Here is a 25,995-nt window from a genome sequence, read left to right as displayed (position 1 = left end):
GTTAGGCCCATAAAAGTGCTTTAACCATTAAGGCCTCTGTCAGTGCGCCCCAGGGTGGCTGTGGCTACAATGTAGCTGCCATCACCAGTGTGTGAATGGGTGGATGACAGGTTGTGTAAAGCGCTTTGAGGTCCTTAGGGACTAGTAAAGCACTATACAAATACAGGCCATTTACCATTTTTATCACATCACCCAGGTTCAGATTGAGCAGGTTTTTTTTGTTTGTTTTTTTTTGTCCTTTCAAATTAACCAGATTAAAGACCTGCATTTGATTCCAAGTGTTGATCTTGGATTTAGTAGCTGTTCACTGGAACTAAACAAGCGAACAGCTACTAAAAATGTAAATAAGGTACACCATCATTAAGCTGAAACACCCAAATAAACCAATCGGGGAGAGAACACTAACTTTAATCTGGTACATGTGTAAGTGTGACAGCACCGGGCTGCTCAGCACCACTAATACACCACAAAAGACAGTTTAAGTGCATGATTGGATTCAAAAACACTCATGAGGTAAGAATATTATTGTCAAGGGAGTTTACAACAAGGTAAATGAACAGATAAGAGATAAACTTGGTCCAGAACAGTAGGAAGAGAAAAGGCTTGTGATCTAAGGCATACCATGCCATCTGTCAAACATGGTGGAGGCAGTGTTATGACATGGGCGCCTAGTGGAACCAGGTCATAGTGTTTATTAATGATGTGACTGCTGATAGAAGTAAAAGGATCAACTGTAAAGTATGCAGGGCTCTACGCTCTGCTCAGATTCAGCCAAACGCTGCAAAACTGATCAGATGTTCTTCAGTGGCCCAGTGAGTCGCCTGTTCTCAGGTCAATAGCTTTTCAGCTATTCAAAACAAAACTGAAAGCAGTAAAGGCCTGACGCAACATCTTAACCATGAAGACCGCATCTGGTGATGTCCATGGGGTTTGTGGTCCAAATACTTACGGACATAAGCTGCATGTTTTAAGGATGCGCAACTTTATTACCTGATTGTACTGTTGGTTGCATCTCTGTGTCTGCAAACAAAATGAATTTAACCAAAAGTGGATGCTTGTTTGTTGTGTCCCATTAAAGAGGTAAAAACTCTTTTAAGATGGATTTCTTTTTGTTCTCTGGCACAAAAATGTTGTTGAATATAACAACTGTTGTAAAAACCACTGATCCTGAATTTCAGCCACTGCATCACTATCACAGGATAAAGATCAAAATACAAGCCTTGTCATTAAACTGATGCAAAGAGGGAAAAAAGGATAACTAATAAAATTGGAAAGAAATCATTAGTTAAGAAACGTGACTGGATTATTCTGCCAATCAGAGATACCAAGAGATTCCTAAAATTTAACATAAAGCATAATTTGTGGCCACCTTTAAAATGGAAAAGAAATGCAATTTAGAAAGAATTTTTTTCCATTTACTATGAAAATATTGGAATTTACTGAAGCTCCTTTGCTTCTGATGTTCTTTTAATTGTAAATAAAACAGAGCCAAAAACATTTACTTCCCCCTGAAAAGTCAGGATCCTCCCCGGTTCAAGCAGATCATTTCCAGCTGGCAGCAGCTCCAGAGTTCCTCCTGTTCAGGTATGATAATTTACTGACAGAAAGCTGCTGGAATGCCCAGGCTGGTGTGAAGAGAGAGGCTGTTTGGCTCTGCATCCCTGTGCCTCTGTGCACTGTGTGTTTGGATAGCCGCTCTTCCACACTGTATATCTCTCCTTTACATTGTTTCCGTCTTCCAGCCTTCCTCTGTCAGGACGTCACCCTTTTCGCCTCTTCCTTCCTTGCCTTCCACTGTTTTCTGCTACTGCTTCTTTGTTTTTCATCTGTATTCCAGCCATGCCCCTGACTCTCTTTCACTCCACGTCAACCCTCTGACATGCTGACCCCAGCAGGGAGCTGACTGGGTCAGGCTTATGTAACACAGTCATGTGGAAGCCCACTTGGAATGAAGCACCTGTAGCCTATGTGTGAGTACAAACTGTAAGATGTGCAGCTATTAAATACTCATCTTATATAAGTCAAGTCAGCATTAGTGTAGTTTGAACATCCTTAATGACCTGTGGAATAAACCTCATATATTGGACACTTTTTAAGATGTGTGCCTACTTTTTCTGCACACTGAATGCAATCTTTAAACAAGGATATCCGAAAAACTTCCAAAGGTAAAAGCCTGAAATCTTCACTTGCCTTTCTTGCCATCAAAATGAACCAGATCTGTAATTTCAATTACAGTTGAAATTACAGTCTTACTCAGCACCTCAAAAATCTTGCGTGTCTTATGCATGAGTTCAGAAAGGAAGATCTGCAATCACTCATTTGCCTGCCTTCCTGGGTTTTAGGCTGCTTTGCTGTTCTCTTCATCACTACTGCTTTTCAATACAGTCAATCTCAATACTGTCATCATTACTCTAGTCCAATTATCTTCTTGCCCGCCTTCTTAGAGCCAATCAGTATCCACTTTGCGTTGTTTAAATCTACGCTCTCTGTCGTTCTCCCTTTCAGACTCATTCGTGTAACCCACCTCCTCCCCATCTCCACCTAGCAGACAATTCAGTGAGAGCTTCATCCAAGCCTCAGTCTTAATCTTCACCAGCACCTAGACTCCTGTTCTATATCCAATCACCACTGGGATTCTGTTCTGCCATGATGGGTCATCGGAGTCTTAACTGCCAAATACATCAATTTCTCTATCAATAAATCATGTTCTTCCAGATGATTTCTCCTTATTTAAAAGAAATTGTATTCTTAGAATCTGTGTAGGAAATATCACACAAGGTCAATAATTTATTGGGACAAAATTTTATTTTTTGGTGATTTAAGAACACATCAGAGCAGCTTCAAATGTACCTCTAGGAGTGCTTCAATATTTCCTGTAATGAAGATGTTTTCTGGACAGTTTCACATTCTTGAGGGAAGATGGGGATGGGCAGAAGGAAGATTTCATATAAGTGTTTATAAGTTACAATGTTTAACCTGATTTTGTCTGGTGGAGGGGGTGGAAAGTGCTGCCACAAACACAAACACTGGTTTATCTGCATTGAAACTCAACAGAAAGACTTTTTTTTTTTATGTTTAAAGAGACAAAATACACACCAAACATTCAAATTAAAAGAAAAATCTTACATTTTTTTCTTAATTTAAAAAAAAAAAAGCTTTATATACTGAATATCTTTTAATAGAAACCCTTAAATATAATTAGTCCTGTTACCCCAAACCAAATCTGAGTCTTTACCACAGACTCGTGTTATCTCTTTAAGTCCAGGGAGGTTTCATGAGGTAGACAGATGTGCTCTTTGGGGGGGAGGAACAGTCTTGCTTTGGCTCAGTTTGTCCTTTTTTCCCCAGGTTTGGTTGTGTGGTGTCTCCACTGGTCACAAATCAGTTCGTTTTATCACTTTTCAGGCTCAGCAGGGCCGCTTGGCTGCTTGCAGAGGAGCTCCGAACATTTCCTGAGAGGCATAGGTGATATACAGGAAGCCGTCACCATCTCTGTAGCGGGTATACACCTCGCCCATGTTGGAAGACATGCAAGACATGCTCTTCTCCGCCACCAGGAGAAACAGAGCCTGGGTGGAGTCCAGAGCGATTTTATTCCTGGAGGGGAGACAGTTGGAGAGGCAGACTGAGATTTTTAGGACAAAGAAAGACAGAATGTGAGGGAGGCAGAGGCATGGCGAAGAATGACAAATCTGACAACTTGCAGGAGAAGAAAAGGGCTTTAAAAATCAGAACAAAAGAACCTGCTGTGAGTCACAGATGACGTACCTGAGCAGGCAGAGGAACTGACCCAAGGTGAGCTCATAGGGAACCAGGAACTTTGTTTTGTCCAACAGGGGAAGGGTCCTTTCACGGATGTAACGTTCGACAATCACCTAAAAGCAAAAACACGTCTGCTTTAACAGGAAGTTCAACAACACGCATCTATTATGTCTTTAAAACATCTTAGTCTGAATCAACTTACAGGCAGCTTGTTGGGGAATTTAGACCGAATGCTGCACACTTCATTTTTTCTTGTTGCTAGAGAAAAAAAATAATAATAATTTGAAGACCATATTTTACACACATGCTTTAAAAACAGCATCCACTCAGTGAAATGTCAACCAAATTGTCCTACTGAGGCATTTCCTCTGCTTGAAGGGCACCGTTTCCACAGATTTCTCAAAAGGAGCCATTTGTGCTTGGTTTTGTTGAGTGTTTCGCAGAGGCCGATGGTGATGGAGGCTGTCTCGCCCGGGCTAACGTCAGAGTCCCCTCGGGTGGAAGTAAGCAAACCCCGACGAGCTGAGGTGACCACTCGTGTTTTATAGGGTGCGTGGGCTGGGAGGAGTCGAAATGGGACACCAGCAAACAAGGACACGCTCCTCGTCCCGGGGAGAAGTGTGTATGGATGCAGAGGTAGGTGTGTGTGTGTGTGTGTGTGTCCTCTTCAGAACAGATTCACACATACTGGCTATCTCTCTGAGTGTTCTCACGTCGGCTTGTGATTTCGGTTCTGCTGTCACGTACACAGAGGAGGACACTATGTGAAGAACACAGCGTAACGAAGGAGGCCCGCCTCCAAGAGAAGCAGAGGTTCCTAAACAAAGCTGCACAACCCAAACTGTCACACTCAAAAACTAGATGAGCCATACTTCTATCCTTTCACTTAGTGTCTGACGTAGGACACCATGGTCATCTTTAGAACATTTAACCCATGTTAAGCTAAACTTTTACCCTTGACTAACAATGGCCAGCACCAGTGATGACAGTGACTTGATCCTGTGTGCTTCTAATTACAGGAAGCACTGTGTAACTCATGTCTGCAGCATCTGCAAGCTCCAAATGTTATCTTATTACCTTTTTAAGTGCTGTGTGTGTTTCACACATATGGACACAGAGACATTCATTTAGATCCTCAGGCAGAAATCTGTAGTTGTTTCCACATCACATCTAAAGTCAAAGGGCGATTGTGCTTTGGCTGTCGAGCTTCATCAGTTGTTGACTGACCGGCCTGATGAAGTCTGATTTGCCTCATCAGCGTCTTCTTTTAAATCACTGCCAAAGACTTGTTTATATCATGTATATGATATCTGTTGGTATCCGTTTTTGTGTAGATTTTTGGCATACTCTGCTGATTCTTTTAACATTTAGATAGTTTTTGTCTTCATTTTAAGTTATTACAGCAGGTCACACTGTATCTTCTTCGTATTGTCATTTTTGAATGCTGTGTGGCCCATTTTAACTGATTTGTAAATTGTTTTTATAATTTTCTCTTAGTTTGTTCTTTTATTCTTTGTTTGCCAGAAGCACTTTGCAATTCTGCTTTACACATAAACTTTAATATTATTATTAGTGTTATTATTATCATTATATTAACTGGGGCTGTATTATTTTGATTTATTCAGTCTCTTTACACTTCTCTTTCTTTTGGAAGCTCTAAAATCTGCATGAAAGCTGCTTCCCTCCTGAATTTACTGGAGTTGTCAGTTTGTTATGGAGCTAAAACTAGTATTTTGCAACAAGAGTTCAGCAAGTATCATCACAGTGACAGCTATTTATGTTGGTTCCACAAAGACTGTAATTTAACTATATTTAGTTTTACAAAAATGTGAGTTCAGATTTTGTGGAAACCATTGTGAATAAACTGTCAGCTGAGTTATGAACAATGCATTTCTCTTTAAGGAGCTCATGCAGCAATGGACAGCTGCTCTACTCTGGATAAAGATTGCCCTCTGCTGGATGGAAGGTAGCCCAAAGGTCCCCTGCACTGCAGAGGAGACGCTCACCTATGCCTATCATGACATTTTCCCCAGTGGCTTCATTCTTAGTGGAGTGATAAAAACTCTTGTCAGTTTGTCCCCCCAAACTGACGACTTTATGCTTTTTAAAATTTTTATGAAGTACATTTAAAAGAATATAAATCCAACTAACAGAGTCAGAATTTAAAAAAATAAATAAATAAATGTAATGCTGAGAAACAGTCAAAATTCTCATTTCGAGAGATGATTTCTGACTTTACTCTCATTTATTATATCACTAGGCTATTCTCAATATTTTTAGAATAAAGTGAGAAAAGAAAATCATAATTCTGAGATTAAAGTTGAAATGTTGAGTTTAAATCTGGATTCTGAGAAGTCAGACTTCAGAGGAAAGTCAGATTTTAGAGAAAAAGTCAGAAATGAAAGAAAAAAATCCGATTGATGAGAATAAAGTCATAATTCTGACTGTTTCCTGTGAATTCTGATTTAATCTCAGATTTCTTTCAGATTTAAAAAAAAATTGATTCATGACACAACATTATTTTTTCTGAGGCTTTAACCTTCTTCTGTAGTAAGACAATTGAAACTTGTGGGTGGATCCAGTGTTGCTCCGTTCTGGCATCCTCTCCTCCCATGCCTGCCAACTCCAAGCTGCCCACATGTCACATACAGTAAACACAGCAGACTGGCCAGGGTAGCTCACTCTGAGAGCAAATAGTGCTCAGAGGTCACTGAATGTCACTCAGCACAAGGTAATTTAGGATTATGCTATTTGTCATCACAAAATAAATGAAGATTTTAAAAGATCCAAACTGTTTAGTTGCAAGAAAACCACAAAAGTGACAAACAAGTCAGTTCAGTTGTATCTGTTTAACACAAATTTGCAACAACAGTCACCTCAAGGAACTTCATATTGTAAAATAAAGACCCTAGAGTACAAAAAACAGGCAAGCAAACAAACAATAGGGAAAGACCCTTTTTGCAGAGTGCATACTTTTACTAGTAGATATCACGACGGTGTCAACGATGCTGAAACTAAAGCACTTTTGTGTTAGCTGTGCATTTTTTTCCCAAGAAAAGAAGAGGATAAAAACTTTGTTGTGATTTTTTCCCCATATAAGGTCAAACTTTGCCCCCAGAGAGGGGGCCTGATTCACCTTGACTGGTAACCATTGGTAACCCTCATTCACCACACGTAGGAACTTTATTTTTGTGAAGCTGCTTCAGCACAATTCCTGTGCTCAGTCTCTTCCTTATGTTAGCAGAAGGTCGTAAACTATAATGATTTATTACTATACATATAAGAAAGTATAAGCAGCTTTTAAAACTTGAAGCTATTTGACTATTAGCGTATCACATGTGACAACTAGGATATGTTCCACTCTCATCCCCGCCTTCCACCCACCCCAAATCCTGAATTAGACGGATAAGAATCCAGGGAGAAAGAAACTGGATGGATGGCAAACACAGCTGCTTTCATTTATTTACCCTGCAATTATTCTAAAGCATAATGTTTAGTGGAAATAGGTAGGTAAATGTCAGCAACACTCCAAATGACAGGAGGCGTAATCAGACAGAGCAAATGCAGGCTTCTGTGTGGGTGAGCAGCATCTCTCATGTGTGCTGTTTAGCTATAGAGTTACATGCGATAGAAGGGATAAATGCTTAAAGACTTCGCTTGGAATACAAAGATCGTCCTTTGATATGTGCATTCAATAAGACTATAGAGTATAGATTTCACTAATGCAGGCATTGGATTATAGTATTCAACTCTATGCAATGTATCAGTGAAGAAAATAGCCACATTAACATTATACACATTATATCTCAAAGAAAAGCACTCCTCAAAGTAATCAGATTACTGCTGCAATATCTTCTTATTAAATTAGTCACACATTCCCTCAATATCTAATATTGTTTGAAGTCACATGACAAGACAGCATTTTACACAAAAGGTGTTTATCTAGTGAGCTTCTGAAGTAGAACAAAGACTCTTAGTTTTAAATGTAATGGAGTTAAAATTCTACTTTTCTTACAGAAACGTCAACGCAGGCAAATAAAGCTGTTCATACTGGGTCACGTGGCTTCTTATCGCAGCTCTACTCCCCATCTTGCAGAGATGATAAAATCTTGCATAGCTGCAGCTTTTAAGATGAAATACGTGCAAGTTTCAAGTTATAGCCGATGGAAAAAAAACACTTGCAGCGCATTAAAAATTCAACTTTTCTACATAAAAAAAAAAAAATCAGTTTAGGGGTCAAAACATGGGCTAAAAAGTGGAGCAGAGAAACGACCCTGCTGATTATGTGCACAGTGTGCTGCTCGGAGCGTGGGTGCTGGGGTGTTTTCTACTGCTATAGTTGGATGAACACTTGAGGAAACAGTGCATCTGTCCTCTGCGATCCTGCGCGCTGAAGTTGGACACTCTGGGAATTTTCTTGCGTCCGTTCGAAAAAACTTGGTCGTCCAATCCGTGTGCAGCTCCTGCACACTGGCTCCTCCTTCCCCTCTCCCTCTGCCTGCTCCCACATGTAACGCTATCGCTGCCTCTCTGTTGCATTGTCTCATTGGGGACGCAGCGCACGGAGTCCAGCGCTGCGGACAACTCCGGCGGACCTGCGAGCTTTAAAGTGACAGGGGAAGGAAAAATGGACAATGTCGAGCGGAAATGAAAACCTGGGATAGTATGAGTCATGGCTCGTTGAGGTGTCTTCAGTCTGCCGGTGGATTCATTAATTCCAGCCCTGTGTCAGTCAGTCAGCGGGGCTGCCTGAAGCCGCGAGGCTACACTGCACGTTAGAATGAGCCGCTATCCTTGATGTTGCGTTAAACCAAGCAGCTGCTATGTTGAAATCCCTCATTCGGACCTGTGTGGCTCTACCTGGTGCTGGACCCTAGTCCGTTCCTTCCCTTATCCCGGTGTGCGGTAACTGAGCGGTGGTCAGCGGTGCGCCCTGAGGAGGATGGCCGCCCGCCGCGGATGCGTGAACTCGCTCTGGTCGGGCACCGAGCGCGTCCGCATCGGAGAGCGCCTCAAAGCGACGCTGGCCGGAGTGATGGAGCTGGAGGTGCTCAGGTGCAAACACCTGGAGATGGTGGACGCCGCTCTGGAGGATCGACCGCCCGTTGCCGCCAACGCTGAGGATCCACGGGCGGCGGAGGAGGAGGAGGAGGGGAGAGAGACCTCGGAAAGCGGCGCAATGGATGCCGAGCATGGCTCTGCGACATCCCGCCGGCAACAGGTCAGTCAGTACGTCTGTCAGCTCACAGGTCGGATCCACAGACAGATGATTAAATATGAATGAAGGGCTGATGGTGATCTGCCAAAAAGCCAGTCCCTCTGCGACTCACTAGACAGATTTTATCGCTGCCTCGAGCGCACGGCTGTGCCGAGAGCTGAATACTCAATTGAATGTGATGGTGCCAGAGATCAAGCCAGGCATGCAGTGTGTACGTGTGTGTGTGTGACATGGAGCAAATGTCACTGAGGTCAGGAAACCGGGACCAGCTCTGGCTCTGTGCCCTGCCTCATGGTTAGAAAGAAACATGTGGCGCTCAAATCAGGTGCAGGTATTAATACACAAGCCAGCGCTGCATTTTTTGGCTCAGGACCATAAGCTCTCCAAAGGTCACTTTGGCTCTCCGTTTGCATTTACAATTACTCTGATCACATTCTAAATACCAGCCCCTCCACTTTTTGTCTAAAAAGTGCGCTGCCTATTTTTTTTTTTTAAAGTGTGTATGTTCAGTGGAGTGTGACCAACCTGAAGAGGGTTAGGCTGTCTCTAAACACCCATTTAACCCCATTTCCCCAAACCTGCCCTGAAATGGATATGCAGGTCTTTTGTGTGGAGAATGTGGGTTGACATGTAGGCTGATACAGGAGGACAGGATGAGAACAGGTCTCATCCTGAGGCATGGGCCCCGGGGCCGTAGCTGGTCTGCTCCGTTATTGGTGATCTACATTTAAAGCTGAGGAGTCATCAAGATGTAAAATCGGCCAAAAATGAGATGATTAAGATGACTGTGGGTGCATCCATCAGTGTGTGTGTGTGTGTGTTTTTAACAAAACATAATAAATGTAAAATGGCAATGGGCAAGAGGGCACAGGAAGAGGATGACCAGTGTTATAAACAGAAATATAATGTTGAAAATATTAGACATGACCACTGTTTCAACTTGTTAAATTTGTCTTTTGATATTAAACAAATATTTTCTGGTTTTTGATTGTTGGTTAAAGGAGACATGCAACATGAACATCAGGCATTATATGCTAGAAAACATTGATGGATGGACATTGATTGCAATGACTGGCTTCAAGTTTAAACACCTTTTTTATGGTATTCACAGCCATCTAAAAAATAAATAAATAAAACAAACATTTTTCCAGCAACTTTAATACCAAAAATAAGCAAAAGTAATCTGAAACTTCACTGCATTGCACATGAAGTGGTGTGTTACTTTGTACAATGTGGATTATACCTGGAACATTTCCAGACTTGACAAACAGGTGATGGGTTCAGGCTGGAATTTGAGCAAATGCCAAATTTACGTTACATTTTAATGAAAATGATAAATAGTTTCAGAGCCAGGCAGCACCACAACCCACAAGTCTGAAGCATCACAGTAACCTCCACTGCACAGATGCCCAGTTTCACAAAAACAGATTCTTTACAGAAGGGATTTTGTTGTAGATACTATGTGCAGACCTGTTTTCCTCAGAACTAAAGGTTGCTGCTTTACAAACAAACTGCCCAGCAGTGCTTGCTACTTTTCACCAAATACAGTGGGGCAAAAAAGTATTTAGTCAGCCACCGATTGTGCAAGTTCCCCCACTTAAAATGATGACAGAGGTCAGTAATTTGCACCAGAGGTACACTTCAACTGTGAGAGACAGAATGTGAAAAAAAAAATCCATGAATCCACATGGTAGGATTTGTAAAGAATTTATTCATAAATTAGGGTGGAAAAATAAGTATTTGGTCACCTCAAACAAGGAAAATCTCTGGCTCTCACAGACCTGTAACATCTTCTGTAAGAAGCTTTTCTGTCCCCCACTCGTTACCTGTATGAATGGCACCTGTTTGAACTCATCATCTGTATAAAAGACACCTGTCCACAGCCTCAAACAGTCAGACTCCAAACTCTGCCATGGCCAAGACCAAAGAGCTTTCGAAGGACACCAGGAAAAGTATTGTAGACCTGCACCAGACTGGGAAGAGTGAATCTACAATAGGCAAGCAGCTTGGTGTGAAAAAATCAACTGTGGGAGCAATCATCAGAAAATGGAAGACATACAAGACCACTGATAATCTCCCTCGATCTGGGGCTCCACGCAAGATCTCATCCCGTGGGGTCAAAATGATCATGAGAACGGTGAGCAAAGATCCCAGAACCACACGGGGGGACCTGGTGAATGACCTGCAGAGAGCTGGGACCAAAGTAACAAAGGTCACCATCAGTAACACACTACAACGGCAGGGAATCAAATCCCGCAGTGCCAGACGTGTTCCGCTGCTGAAGCCAGTGCATGTCCAGGCCCGTCTGAAGTTTGCCAGAGAGCACATGGATGATACAGCAGAGGATTGGGAGAATGTCATGTGGTCAGATGAAACCAAAGTAGAACTTTTTGGTATAAACTCAACTCGTCGTGTTTGGAGGAAGAAGAATACTGAGTTGCATCCCAAGAACACCATACCTACTGTGAAGCATGGGGGTGGAAACATCATGCTATGGGGCTGTTTTTCTGCCAAGGGGACAGGACGACTGATCCGTGTTAAGGACAGAATGAATGGGGCCATGTATGGTGAGATTTTGAGCCAAAACCTCCTTCCATCAGTGAGAACTTTGAAGATGAAACGAGGCTGGGTCTTCCAACATGACAATGATCCAAAACACACCGCCCGGGCAACAAAGGAGTGGCTCCGTAAGAAGCATTTGAAAGTCCTGGAGTGGCCTAGCCAGTCTCCAGACCTCAACCCCATAGAAAATCTGTGGCGGGAGTTGAAAGTCCGTGTTGCTCGGCGACAGCCCCAAAACATCACTGCTCTCAAGAAGATCTGCATGGAGGAATGGGCCAAAATACCAGCTACTGTGTGTGCAAACCTGGTAAAGACCTATAGTAAACGTTTGACCTCTGTTATTGCCAACAAAGGTTATGTTACAAAGTATTGAGTTGTATTTTTGTTATTGACCAAATACTTATTTTCCACCCTGATTTACGAATAAATTCTTTACAAATCCTACCATGTGGATTCATGGATTTTTTTTTCACATTCTGTCTCTCACAGTTGAAGTGTACCTCTGGTGCAAATTACTGACCTCTGTCATCATTTTAAGTGGGGGAACTTGCACAATCGGTGGCTGACTAAATACTTTTTTGCTCCACTGTATGTTATCTCCGGATTGTTTCCATGGTCTGCTGTGATATGAAACAATGCCGTCGACAGCTACAGGAATAACACTCGTTCTGAGAAAGTAACAAATGCTTCATCATGGTGGCTTTACACAACCTGTTATTACACTGTGAATATGTGTTCCTGATACCAGTGAGCGGTATTAGTCAGCAGCCTGCAGCATATTAATACATGTTCTGTTTAAGCCAGGCTACAGCTGAGGTCACATCTGCAGAATATTGTATTTATTTATTTTTGACAGAGTGAAATGAAATTGTATCCCCACAAATAGTCTGCAGAGGAGAAGCGGAAAACACTTGAAATAAAAAGTGATGGGAGAGAGCTTTTTTGCAGTCCCATCTGAGAGAGGGCATCCGCATGGAAGCGCTTCTCATAACGTGCCGCCTTCCTCACCACCCACCCACCAACATCTCATCTGTAGTTCCTCCCGTGGTGCTGAGAAATCCTGTGGAGAGGCCGAGCAGCATTGCTCATTCTCACCTCTGAAGGGAGCTGCCGATGTAGCAGAGCAAGCAGGCTGGCACGCTGCCCTTTGCCCTGGCTGGCCTTCACCAACACACACACACACACACACACACACAGTTGTGTTTTCATATCCTTATGGGGACATCTAATTGACATAATGCTTTCCCAGCCATAACCATAACCACAAGCATAACCTAAATGTAACCCTGACACTAAAACCACATTTTGAGCCTCAAAAATGCCTACAAACTCGTGGGGACATGCATTTTGTCCCCATAAGGGTTCTTGGTCCCCACAAGTGTAGTAACGTTCCAATTTTTGGTCAAAACAAAGATATGTAAACATGGTACGCACACACAAAACAACATTTGCATAAAAGGGAAACAAATTTCTGTCTTGTTGCGACATGTAGCTGCAGATGGAGAGGGAACAAGGAAGGGAAAGTTGACGGTTACCTACTGCTTTGTTTACTAGAATCAACATACAGTTTTATACGTAAACCCATTATATTCATTTTCCCTGTATACACTACTCATTACTTTGGAAATCATTGGTTGTTCAGCCTTTTTTGTAAGCCAAGGATTTGGTGACTCATAGCATAATGTGCTCTACCGCAACACTAGATTTTTTTTCTTTCTTTCTTTCTTTTTTAATAAACTCTTGAAATATGATTCACATTTTTTCTCTCTAGCAGCAGAAAGAGGAGGATAGAAGCCACAACTGCGCACATCAGGGTTATGGCTGACTGTTACGGCCGTGGTGTCATCCGTGCTGAAAAATGCAGTTTAAAATGAGGGAGTATTTTAAAGAATGTCGGCTTTTGAACAAATGTTTTAAAAAAAACAGAGCAGTGGTTCTGTAGAATGGACAGAAAACACATTTAATTTGCATTAATACTATGAATAATTCAGATCTGCGCAATCTGTTGTATGGAGAGAACAAGCTTTGAGTTACTGAAACGACATCTAATCTGGAAACTAGAAGAAACATAACTTTTTGCTTTCGAAATGAGCATCAAGGCCACGATGGCGGATTCCGGCTCATTGCCGTTCAGAGTTTAAAAATAAAAATCTCCTCGCTGAACATAACACATCGAGAACAGGAGTGGGAGAAGGAGGGAATATGCTGCAGAGCTTTAATTAATTCACACGCACAGCAGAACTGCAACGATTAATTAATAGACAGGAAATTAATCAGCAGCTACTGTAATAAGGAAATCTTTTAGGACTGATTAAAGCTTGTCAAATGTGGAAATCAGCTGTCGTTTCTTGCAGAAAGCTGAATATCTTTGAGCTTCATGATTAAGCGCAAACAGCCGGTGATACTCATATAACGCTTTTCTACTCACATTAAACACACAGAGTGCTTTCTTACTACAAGCTAGAGACGAGCAGGTTGATCCAAATATCAGTAGTATCGATACCAATGATACCGGTATCATATCGATACTAGCGCGACAGAATCGATACTTTGTTTCTATCCTCTAAATTACTTTAAGTTAATAATTTAGCCTGCCTTTATAAGTTTAAACTATAGGTATGGGTACTGATATCAGTCATACTGGACCTGTCTTTACTTGGCAGTATTGAACAGCACTGCTACAAGCCTCAGTCACATATTCACGTTTCTTTAAATCAGGGGTCTCGAACTCCAGTCCTCGAGGGCTGGTGTCCTGAAACTTTTCCATGTGTCCCTGTTGCAACTAGAGATGGACCGATCCGATATTACGTATCGGTATCGGTCCGATACTGACCTAAATTACTGGATCGGATATCGGAGAAAAATAAAAAATGTAATCCGATCCATTAAATATCACGAAAGCACCTCACAAAACTTGCAACACGCCGTAACTCACCTCAGAACGTTAGCAGTCGGAGCAGTATGCATCACGTGATAGAGCAGCTGTGGCATGCGGGACCTGTCGGTGGTCTGGATAGCATGTGGAGCTTCGCTAGCAACCTGGCATTTCATCTCCGACAAAGTTATCCCCGAGAGAAGTAAAGCAAGTGTGTAAGTCCATCTCTGAATGTTTGTAAAGCATTCCCACGTTAAGCTTAACAAGCGACTGCCTCTCGCTCTCCGGCTGCTACTTCAATCGTGAAACTGCTTAAATGATCAGCTGATCGGCTTTTCTGTCGCGAGTCCGTGTCTCTTGTTTGTTTTTGGCCCACTTTGCACCAGAAAGAGGAAACCAGCGGCTGAACAACAGCAGCACGTTTAAGCTTGATAAGCTGTTGTTAGAATTTATTTAATATTACTTTCTACACCAGGATCTTTTTTTATGTAGCTGACGCTGGTAACTGTGCTGGGGCGGATCTAGCAAAGTTTAGCCAGGGGGGCCGATAGGGCATGAACAGGGAAAAGGGGGCACAAAGACATACTTTTCTTTCTTATTCTCATTTAAAATGTCTAGCTTTTAATAAATAATTATCTGACACCCAAAGTTTTAATTTGATGTAAAATGAATAGAAGTCAATTACTGTATATAGTGACTATTAAGTCTAATATATACCCTAGTAAGCTATAGTACTTTTTACTTTGGGAAGGTACCATCTGTGCAGTCTGCAATTTTGTTGAAGAAAGATGTTGAATCTATTTAATATTTCTTGAAAAATAATTGATTTCTGTGCATTTTTTTCACACTTTATCAAATTAAGGTTGATTACGTCGATTAAGCATCATGAGGTGGCGCGTGAGGGGTGGTTCCTTATTTTTTATTTATTTCTTTTTGTTGTTGCTGGGAGTTGGAACCCTATTAGTTAGGTTGCTTAATATTTACGCTAAGTACTCTTTAAAATACCAGAATAGGGAGGATGGTGTAGGTTTAAGTTTATTAGATTGATCAGTATTGCTGAACTATGAAATATTTTTTTTGTATACAGGTATAACAGAATAGCTTTAGTGTAGTTGTTGTTTTAAACTTGAGTATGAACTTGCAGACTTGCAAAATGCAGCAAGATATTTTAAAAAACAGTTTTGTTGATTAAAAAACACTATATCGGATTCATATCGGTATCGGCAGATATCCAAATTTATGATATCGGTATCGGACATAAAAAAGTGGTATCGTGCCATCTCTAGTTGCAACACACCTGAATACCATTAGTAGGTCAATAGCAAGACCCTGTAGAACGTGACTGCATGCTGAAGTGACAATTCAGCCATTTGATTCATGTTACAGCAGCTCATGAGTGAATGAACATGGTGCAATAAAAGTACTGTTAGAAGTAAAACACTTACATTTACTTACATTTACTTGAGTAGGGTTAGAGGTTGCCACTTCAGCATGCAGTCCAGTTCTATACTCTTTCTAATGACCTACTAATTGTATTCAGGTGTGTTGCAACAGGGACACATGGAAAAGTTTCAGGACACCGGCCCTCCAGGACTGGAGTTCGAGACCCCTGCTTTAAATGATAAGCACTTTTAACCTAACGTTTACACACTCACACTCCGATGGACACATCAGGGGTTAGTCAGCGTTCAGTATCTTACCCAGTAATGCTCATGTTGGATTGAACCACCGACCTCCTTATTAGTAGACGACCTGCTCAATCATGAGTCGATAAATCGATAACTGATGGGAATAATATTCAGATAAGGTCCTAATGAGAAGTGTTTACATTGCCGTGTGCGCGCTCATTGAAGGAAGGCTGTCTTGAAATTAGGTTTGGGAAGCATCATCTTACATGGTGAGTCATTAGCCCCCCTCACTTGTGGAGTGACAGCTTTCATCTCCCCCCTTTTTGTGCCTCGGGGTATCTCCAAGTAAAACAACAAAAGTGTGTAACATTGATAATTTTTTCAGGATGATCCTGAAAGCTGAGTGAAGATGAAGATTCACAGTGTGGGCTGTCTTTACATTTCAATACCATATTAATAATGTATGAAACAATAAATAGACCACCGTGCGAGTTCTTCACACCGATCGCTCGCGCCGTCCCACACTATTTGACCAAATTATTCTGTCTCGACAAGCCAACCGCTGCAATTCGTTCTCGCTGATGACATAATGCACCTATTAAGAAGAAGTGTATGGCTTGTGCAGTCGCTGCAGCATTATTATCCCATCGACCCATACATTTTCTATGTGCACCCCTCCCTCACATGCAGGACTATCATATTACAGAGCTCTGAGCGAACCATCACCCGTCTCTCCAATGATTTGATCATGTGCTAGTCACTGTGTAACAATATATCCCGTAGCGTGCAAGGCCTTGTGTTGCTGGCACGGATTTGTTGCAGATATTTACCCTTTCAGGAGACTTTTAAAAAACGCGTTTCACATCGTTGCACAGGCAGAATAAGTTAATGGTCTTTTAAAAATGTCGAATTTTTCAGATCATACATGTGAGAGGAAGTCGCGTCACTATTGGACTGCATGTTTGTATGTGTGTGTGTTCAGGCTGAGGATTGAGTTAAATATTTCGCCAGGCCTGTTGTGCTGTTGTGGGTCTGTGTGGGAGGAGAAGCGAACGCGAGTTAGAGAGCGAGCAGCTGTAGCTATGGTGAGTAGAGGGTGGCTGGCTCGAAGGATATTATAGCAGAAGGAGGAGGGTTATTTGTTAAGGGGCCTGTGGGGGAGGTGGGGGTCCTTCAAGATGCCCCTCTCTCTCGCCCGGCAACCGCCCACCCCCCCCTTCACCTCACCTCACTCTCCCTTCACCGCCTTCACTCACTCAGTGACTCACTCCGCTGTTTCTCTGTCTCTTTTTTTGTCCCTCGCACTTAGTTTTGGTCACCCACTCAGCCACGACTCGCTGTAGATTCACAGGGAAACAAAAAAAATAAAAAATAGTGAGGAGGGGGACAGGATCTCACTGACCTGAGAGGGAGAGATAAGCCGAAGACTGGTCAAAGTCTGAAACTCTCACACAGTTTCCTTCCTTCTCTCTTTCCTCCACAGTCCATCCCCCTTTTTACCTTCTGCCGCTCTGGCAGCTCTTTGTTACGTCATCTGTCTTCTCCCATTATCCTCTGAATCCCCCTCCTCTCCTGTCACCCCAGTGAGTCACTACCTGTATTGTTTCCTCAGTAACCACAGGATTGATCAGCAGCACCACTCACAGTGTTTCTGTTGTTTGGGCCTGATCACACTAATGCAGGGGCTTTTGGCTGCAGTCCTAAAGGGATGGGTTGGGGATTTGGAAGAGGGTGAAGGGGGGGTTACTCTTCTGCCCTCTTACTAATCTGGAAAATGGAGGCACTTTGCTAACTTGATGGGCTGATTGTTATTCTTGTTCTTGTTGTGCACAAGGCCTCATTTCTGACTGTTCCAGTAAGTGTGGTGTGACGTTGCTGGAGCATGTGGCTGGTAAATGATATTGTGAATGCACAGCCCTTTCACGCGGGTCTGGACCAAAACATGCAGAGGGTTAAGCTGTGTTTTTAAAGCAGTATCCTTATTGTCACTGGTGGAAAGTATACTTGAATGCTTAATAACATCTAGAATACTTTCTTCTTCTAACTTACTAGGTTTCCAAGGAATATATTGTAGTTTTTTTGTAACAACACTGTTTTTATCCAACCTTTTTCAGGGTTTTCTTTTTTTTCATATTCAGAAAGTTTTGACCTCTGCATGCTTTTTATTCTCCCCCACGCATCTATCAACTAGGTAAACTTGAGTATTAATCTAATTAAATTATTCTTTATGAAGCTTTATGGTAAATGAGCTGGCTCCTATATAGTGCTTTTCTACTCTACCCCTTTCCCCGAAGGTGCTCTATTGGATTGAGATCTGGTAAGTGTGGAGGACGTTTGAGTGAATTTATGGGTGATGGTGCACTGTCTCATAAAGGCATGAACATGGTCAGGTAGGCTGCGGTGTTAAAATGATGCACAAAAAGTGCCAAGAAGATATCCTCCACACCATCACACCACCACTAGAAGCCTAAACGATACAAGGCAGGGTGAATCCGTGCTCTCACTCATTGTGCGAAATTTGGACCCTACTATCCAAACAGAGCAGAGGCAGAAATCTTTTGACCAGACAGTGTTTTTCCAATCGATTGCTGTTCTATTTCGTGAATTGGTCCAACTTAGAGCCACAGTTTCCCGTTCTCGGCTGACAGCAGTAGCGCCCAGTGTGGTCTTCTGCTACAGCTGCAGAACACACTGGATGTGTTTTGTGTTCGGAGATGCTCTTCCGCATACTTTGGTTGTAAGGAGTGGATATTTGAGTTACCGTTACCTTCTTGTCAGCTTGAAGCAGTCTGACCATTCTCCTCTGATCTTTTACATCATCGCAGCATTTTCTCCCAGGGAACTACTGTTCGCTGCATATTTTCTCTTTTTCAAACTCTTCTCTCTAAACCCTGGAGACGAAAGTGCTGGATAATCCCAGTAGGTCAGCAGTTTCTGAAATAATGAGACCAGCCTGTATGGAATCAAAAACCGTGCCACGTTCAGAGTTCCCTAAATCACCTTTCTTCCATTATTCTGATGCTCAGTTTGAGGTTCAACAGGTTGTATTAACCACGTCTGCATGTCTAAATGCACTGAGCTGCTGCCATGCAGTTGGCTGATTAGATATTTGTGTTAACAAGTAGCTGAATGGATGCACCTAATGCAGTTTCCATGGCTAAATATTAGCCAAATATATACCCATGAGAGCTGATCTTTAATCTCTAGTTTTCCTTCCACTGTTTCTTATTGATGGTTGGTGGTTCAATACCTGAGTCCTCCAGTTGGATGCTGGAATATGCTTGGGAAGAACTTTAACTTGCCTCCCAAAGCATCCATTTCTGTATGAATGTGTGTGTGAGTGTGAAGTGTAGCTTGTTGTGTTTTGGGAAGCCAATAACAGTAAAGCAATTTATTTAGATAGCAGTCCATCCATTTACTTCATGTTTGCTGCATTCATATCTTAAGTGACAGTAAATCAATATACCCAACTTCTGGTAAAATCGTGTTGTTATTCGATCACTCTTGTCAGATTTGCACACTCCTGCTGTATGCTATGCATTTTCAGTATCTAACCTGCAACTGAAGAACAAATGCATAAAAAGTAACGTTATTTTATGCTTGCTAAGTTTTAGGCCTGCAAAGAGCAGTTTAGTAAAAAAATCTCAACAGCCAGTATGTTTAATATGAGTCATGTTTTTTTCCAGTTGTCCACTGACAAACATTTTGATGACGATCATGTGTCATTTTGATTTTTTATTGTGGTTTTAACCCTTACTTCCATTTTATCTGTGTGAATGAATCATCCATCGTCACCTACTGTTCTTCTTTTCTTTTTAGGATCCTTCTCCCTCTGACACCGCCTGTCAGAGCAGCCCAGAGGAATGCGGGGGTAATTCAGGGGACGGGACAGCTCACCTCTCATCGGGCAGAGGGAGTAGCTCACGTTGGTCCACTCTTTCCTGGGATGCCCCCTCTGACTTGCTTTCTCCTCCAACCCCGGATCTTAATGGTATGATCCCCCTGGACAGCGACTCCAGACCTAGTTCAGGTAATTACACACCTGAACACCTCTTTCGGGCGGTTTAAATGTCAGACGGCTGAGACAACGGCGCTGAGCTGTCCAATGATCCAACAGTTTCTCACCTCCTGATAGAACTACAGCTCACCTTGAGAGAATTTCCATGAAACATTAACCACGTCTCTTTTTTACTTTTGTTTGCTTGCACTCTGTGTGACTCGGCACTGACTCACTCAGTTTGTCTCTTGCTGTCAACATTTTTTAGCCTCTCCTCAAACTCTTATCCGTTCTCTGCTTCCTCTGAAAGCTTTTCTTGGCCAGGTATAGACTCTCACCCACTTTTCAATCCACTATTATTTATGCTCTGGAAAATCTATCAAACCTAAAGACATGATAATATATAGAGAGATTTTCTTTTAAAATCAAAATGATTTTTATTTGTCCATTCTTTAGTCAGTAAAAATGTAATTTCAGGATAAGTCTAAGTGTTCATGGCTCACACTGCATGTCTAACAGTGGTTTCTGCACTGTGACGCTTTTCTTTTGGAATTTTTACGAGGTTTGAGTTTCTATAGGTGATGGTAGCTTGTTTTTACTGACTCACCTATTTATCCGAATGCAGAAGGGATTGTGAATCTTGTGGAAGCACTGATGTCTCTGCTCTGACTCATAAACCGTGGCCTGAGCTTCATCTAAGTCACAGTAAGAGACAAAGAGTATTTGACTGCTAACAGTGCAGGCTGACAAAAGCAATCGAACCTTTGAATCAGCTGTTCCAGTTAAGGTGATGAGATTGGAAATGTGGACTGTAGGGGTGATTCTCTTTTTAAAGAAGGCCATAAATATCAAAGTCTGCTCATCTTAAGAAAGATTGATCGCTGGGAAGCATACTGCAATCATATACCTCCATGGGGCTTTAGCAGAAATGTTTTAGAAACGCAGGGAGCTTTAAAAGATTGCAAAAGGTGTTCTGAAGATCTGGGTGTTCATTAATCTATAACACGACTACCTAAAAATGGATACAATTCAAGGCCGCTGCTACTTTTCAAAGGAGTGGGCGTCCTGTAAACGTCACAGTAAGAGCACAACGTACAAGCCTGAATGAGGTGAAAAAGAATCCAAGAGTAACAGAAGAGCAAAAGAGAGGCAGTATGCAGAAATCACTACAGGTTAATGAGTGTTCATGGAAGTAGTGGGAATCATGAGGGAAACCACCACTATGCAAAAGCCGCTATTGTTTGCCACGGCGTTTTTTGAGGCTATGCTCTGTGGACAGATGGGGCAAAATCTGGTTGTTTGGAGGAAAAATGTTACCACACACCATGATTATAACTTCATCCTAAATGTAAAGCAGGATGGAGGAGTTTCACAGCTTTGAGACACACATTCAGTGAAGGAACATTGAATTAAAGTGATTTCTTGAGCAGTTACAGCCCAGGAAAATATCTAATAGAGTTCATTAAGAGGTGGATTTAGTTAATAAATCTACAGGTTTGTTTACTTTTCCTGTCAGTCACTGTTAGATACCTCTGTGTATTTAATAAAAGGAAGATAACTACAGTTTGTGTGTTATCGGTTTAGTCGAGTTATTTTCTCTATATGGAGTCTATCCGAGAGGTGCAATTCACCTAAGGCCAGTTTAGAATTGATAATTAACCTGAATGTACATCCTTGCATGGTGGAAGGAAGCTGAACCTAGAAGGAGGAGAGGAGAACATTCAAAATCCACAAAGAAATGCCTCTTTTACAAATGTCCGTGTCTTTTTTTCAAGGTTTCTATTCAGTGAGCGGCAGCTCCCTGTCAGACTCTTGCTACTCTGTGTCCAGCGACGCAGCCCATGGAGGACCGGTGGCCCCTGCCAGGCCCCTGAAGCTGTGGGAGCAGGTTCCTGCGTGTGCTGACAACACTGACCTCCTGTGGCCAGAAGTTGCAGTGCAGCTGCAGCAACCTGTACTCCAGGACAGCCAGGAGGACGCTGAACCAACAGAAGAGACGCCCGTTTCTGGTGAGTTGGTGCAAACAATAGATCCCTATCTTGTAAATCAGTCCATGTAGATATGAGGTTTCAACTGTAAGTGAAAATACCTCGAAATGTCCACTGAAGTCTAAAGGTTTTTTTTCTCTCTGTCTCTTACAGTCCCAAATGACCTTGAAGCAACTGGTCTGACCTTTCTGTCTGAACTTTGTTCAGGACTTGGCGATTCCCTGATTTCTTTCATCCTCCCGCTCCTCAACCCTTCATCCTCCTCCTCCACCTCCTGCTCCCAAAATTCAAAACTCCAGCTTGACTCCCGCTACTGCACAGACCTGATGTCCCGTCGGACCAAAGAGGTTTACTCATACCCAAGCCCACTGCATGCTGTTGCCCTCCAAAGCCCCCTCTTCACCACCCAGAATCAAGAACAGTCAGCCTCTGTGAGCCCTGAGGGACCCCAGCATGATGAACCCACAGAGTCAAATGCTGACACAGCTCTGCCTCTCCAGCCTCAGCAACCTCCCACTCCACCCTCCTTCACCCAGTTGGAGCAGTACATCTCTCGTCTGGCTCGCCAGTACCACAGTCGGGCAAAGTCCACCTCTGATCTCACCTCACCTGCCACCCCTGGGCCAGTAACACACAGAGGCCTTTGCACCCCTGGCAAAACTCACGGATCCACCCAGTCTCTTTCTGCCTTCGAGAGCCGCAGCACACCCTCCACCCAGCCAGGCGTCAACATCACACCCTCTAAGTCACTGCTAGGGAACTCAGCCAGAGTCAGCCTTAGCACCACCGGAAAAAAGGGCACCAGGAATTCAATCAACCTGGGAAATCTTCCTTCAGCCACCGGAGAAGACTTAAACATAAATCTGCATCTAAACCTCAACTTGAACCTGACTCCCGGTTTAAATTCTGGTCATGGGCTAGTGGACAATCCCAGAAACGGAGCTCTGAGGAGAGACTTTGCGGCCAATTCCACCGCTTCTGCCTCATCACATTCTTCTGCTACACCCACCCCAGCAATGAGACCTCGTCCTCGCATTTCAACTTGTCCAAGCAGCCTGAGCCACCGCAGCTCCCTTGAGGTCCCACTGGGGTCTGGAGCCAGCTCTGGGTTTGGCTCATCAGCTTTCTGTCGCTCATTAGACTGGAGCAGTGGTGCTCCACCTGAGGCTGGACAGCCAGTGTTTGGCACAAATGCAGGATCAGCTCCCGGATCTCAGCGCAGCAGCTTGATCCAGGAGTCCAACTCCAGTCCAAAGTTAAGTGAAGACTCGCCCATGGTGGAGGAGATCTCCCGCCTCTCTGGCCTGTCTCGAGCTGTTGTAGTTGGACTCATGGAACAAGGCGTGGAGCTAGATATTGACTGCTTCCCAACAGATACTGCAGGTGAGATGAGAAGCCACACTAAAACTCACCTGACAGCTCAAACAGATCAGTCACATGACTATACTAGACTGACAGACTTGAATCCCCAGAGACCAATACAGCTGTCTCTCAGTGTCACTCATTCTCCACAGTCTCAGTCCAGCCTCACCCCTCCTCTCTCACACTCCAGCAGCCCCATACACCCCTACCAATCCATGCACATTCCCTCCTCCCACTACTCCTCACACTCCCACTACCAACAGACACCTGACCTTCCTTCCTCCACAGCCTCCTCACCTGCCTCCCGTCCTACCCCAAGAGGTCGCTCACCTCCACGCCCTCTCCAACCATCCCCCCTGGGTGCGACTCCCCTCTCTGTTTTCAGACGAGATGCACCATTCCAGTGCTCCCTGCCCCGCACCAATACCAGGACCTCTCCTTTTGAGCATGGCGGGATCCAACCAAGAGGAGGATCACTTCGGCAGAGCAGTGGAGGAGGCGAGGGCAACAGCAGGCAGAAGAGGGCGGAGGGTGATGGGCTCTACAGAGGAAAACATGCCTCCCATAAGCTGATCAGGGCAGCAACAGTTAGCAGTTATGCAAAGAGAGAGGACTACAGCTCAGTTTGGCGTGAGGAGGAGGAGAAGTTGCGAGCAGCCGCTCACACATCCAACAAGTCCTCCAGCAAACTCTGGAAGGGCTTTGACGGACGCCTCTGGAGCAAAGAGTCTGAAAGTGAAAGAGAGGAGATAGACAGGGCAGAGTATGGCTATGGCTGGAGAACGAACAGCGTGGGAAGCTGGAGAAGAGAGCACAGAAGGGTTAAAGCTTCTAGCAGCGGTGACAAAAGGCCTAAAGTAGACAACTCTCCTGTCTTCTCAAAGAAGAGAGGTAAAGATGATGGGGAGAGACGCAGCTCAAGCCTCAAGCTTTCCAGGCGGGCTCTGTTCAGGAGTGAATCCCAGGGCTTGCTGGTACCTCGGAACCACAGCGAAGAGCCCACAAAGCGGCCACACTGGGTCTCCTCCTTGGACGTGGGGCATGGTGGCATGGGAATCAGAAAAGACGAAGGGGTCAGACTACTGAGAGCGAAGGAGGAGGACAAACGGCTGTCTTCCACCGCCAGCCTCTTTAACCTCTCTCGTTCTCAGAGCCTAGAAGGCAGCTGCCATTCACTCTCTCCTCTCTCCTCCCCTTCATTTTCTCCTTCTCCACCTCCACGGCTGCCCCTTCAGCGCTCCCGATCACTGAGGGATTTGGGAAGGAAAGTGTTTGGTTCAATGAGGTCGCTTAGTCTCAAACAGAAATCATCCAGGAAGTGACTGCTGTACAAAAAAGTGAACTTCATCGTTTGCGTTGTACATTCAAAAATACCAGTGACGATTAGTAATATTTGATGTTTAAAATAAAGTACCAATATTTGGATTTTTATGACTGATCTGATACACTGGCTATGAGATATCCACTGGTCCTTTCACTCATCTCCAGTGTGTTGAAGTTCCTCTCAGGCACATCAGGTCTGTGAAGTTTTAGTCTTGGGTCACTTCATTCATTCTAGTAATGTTTCTTTTGTAAAACTAGGCATATACGTTTTTAGAACCTTCTCAAAAAGTATAAAATAAATGCGAACCTTCCCCAAACACGATATTTAGTATATATGGAGCACTTTAAAGCTCAGAAGTTTTTGTATTAGAAAACCATGTAATGTAAATTGTGCACACCGCAGCAGCAAGAAAGAGGTGTAAGATGCAACATGGCCCACAGAGAATTGTAATACTGCTTGTCCATTGATGTGGTACCGGTCTGCAGCTAGTTCTGCTTTGGTACCTTTTGAGTAGCAGTCTACAGGTTTATGCATTTGAAGTAACTTCCACAGGAAAGAGACCATGACTGACCTAACTTGTGTGAATTTCTCTGATAGCCACTAAATAATTTCAACTTTGACTCCAACAACTTTATGCTACTGTGCACTGCTAGCTATTGGTACCAGGAATACTCTATGTGTGGCAGTCCTTCTAAATTAGGCACCACATCAGTGGAAAGGAGGCATCATTGAAGGGAACATGAGTGACCTGTTATTTAGGGGTGAATGATTCTTTTTAGGCTCTGTAAAGGGCTGCAACCCTTATAAACCCTAATTTTTATCAGTGCGAATGCCATCCTGAAGAGGAACACTTCTGGGATCCTATTGTGACAGGAGAGTAGCCATTTGAAAATACTGTAGTAATAACAACTGTAAGAAGCTTCAGTGCATAATCATGCGTATGAATGTGTACGTGCACAATCCCCTTCTGCATGCTGCTCTGTGACTTGTTCAGTGATTATAGCTATTGTGAGAGTGTGATATTCCTCTTTGATCATGGGCAGTATTGCCACTGAAGTACAATCACATTGGCCAGATTATGACCAAAATTAAGCAAATACTCTTTAACTTGATATTTTGCTCAGGATTTTGAAATGAACATTGAATTAAAGTATTGATGAGTTATCCAAGATACATATGTGTCCTCTTATGGCTTATGACTAATAAAGGAAACTTATAACTGAACGTGTGCTCTTCCTACTGTAAGTGCATTAAAGATACGTGTCAGCAAAGGGCTTTG

The 25,995-nt window shown here is 43.2% G+C and overlaps 2 protein-coding genes across 2 annotated transcripts; one reads left to right on the top strand and one right to left on the bottom strand.

Annotated features, from left to right (window-relative positions):
- Positions 1 to 2,797: 2,797 nt before the first annotated feature.
- Positions 2,798 to 4,265, bottom strand: map1lc3cl (microtubule-associated protein 1 light chain 3 gamma, like). The gene is made up of 4 exons (XM_085296823.1): positions 4,118 to 4,265; positions 3,965 to 4,020; positions 3,769 to 3,875; positions 2,798 to 3,597 (listed from the first exon to the last, which is right to left on the bottom strand). Exons 1-4 carry the CDS (start codon positions 4,173 to 4,175, stop codon positions 3,408 to 3,410), a joined length of 411 nt encoding a protein of 136 aa, XP_085152949.1. The 5' UTR covers positions 4,176 to 4,265; the 3' UTR covers positions 2,798 to 3,407.
- A 4,004-nt stretch (positions 4,266 to 8,269) lies between these two features.
- Positions 8,270 to 25,940, top strand: LOC146582423 (uncharacterized). The gene is made up of 4 exons (XM_085296799.1): positions 8,270 to 8,983; positions 19,865 to 20,075; positions 21,818 to 22,051; positions 22,184 to 25,940. The coding sequence occupies exons 1-4, from the start codon at positions 8,705 to 8,707 to the stop codon at positions 24,712 to 24,714; spliced, it is 3,255 nt and encodes a 1,084-aa protein (XP_085152925.1). The 5' UTR covers positions 8,270 to 8,704; the 3' UTR covers positions 24,715 to 25,940.
- Positions 25,941 to 25,995: the final 55 nt, after the last annotated feature.

The sequence above is a fragment of the Mchenga conophoros genome, linkage group LG2 (assembly GCF_057382185.1).
Source record: "Mchenga conophoros isolate Kocher_MC1m ecotype Shallow Benthic linkage group LG2, M_conophoros_male_GT1.1, whole genome shotgun sequence".
Classification (NCBI taxonomy): Eukaryota; Metazoa; Chordata; class Actinopteri; order Cichliformes; family Cichlidae; genus Mchenga; species Mchenga conophoros.
The sequence above is the reverse complement of the archived record's forward strand: the minus strand, read 5'-3'. Positions and strand labels throughout refer to the sequence as shown.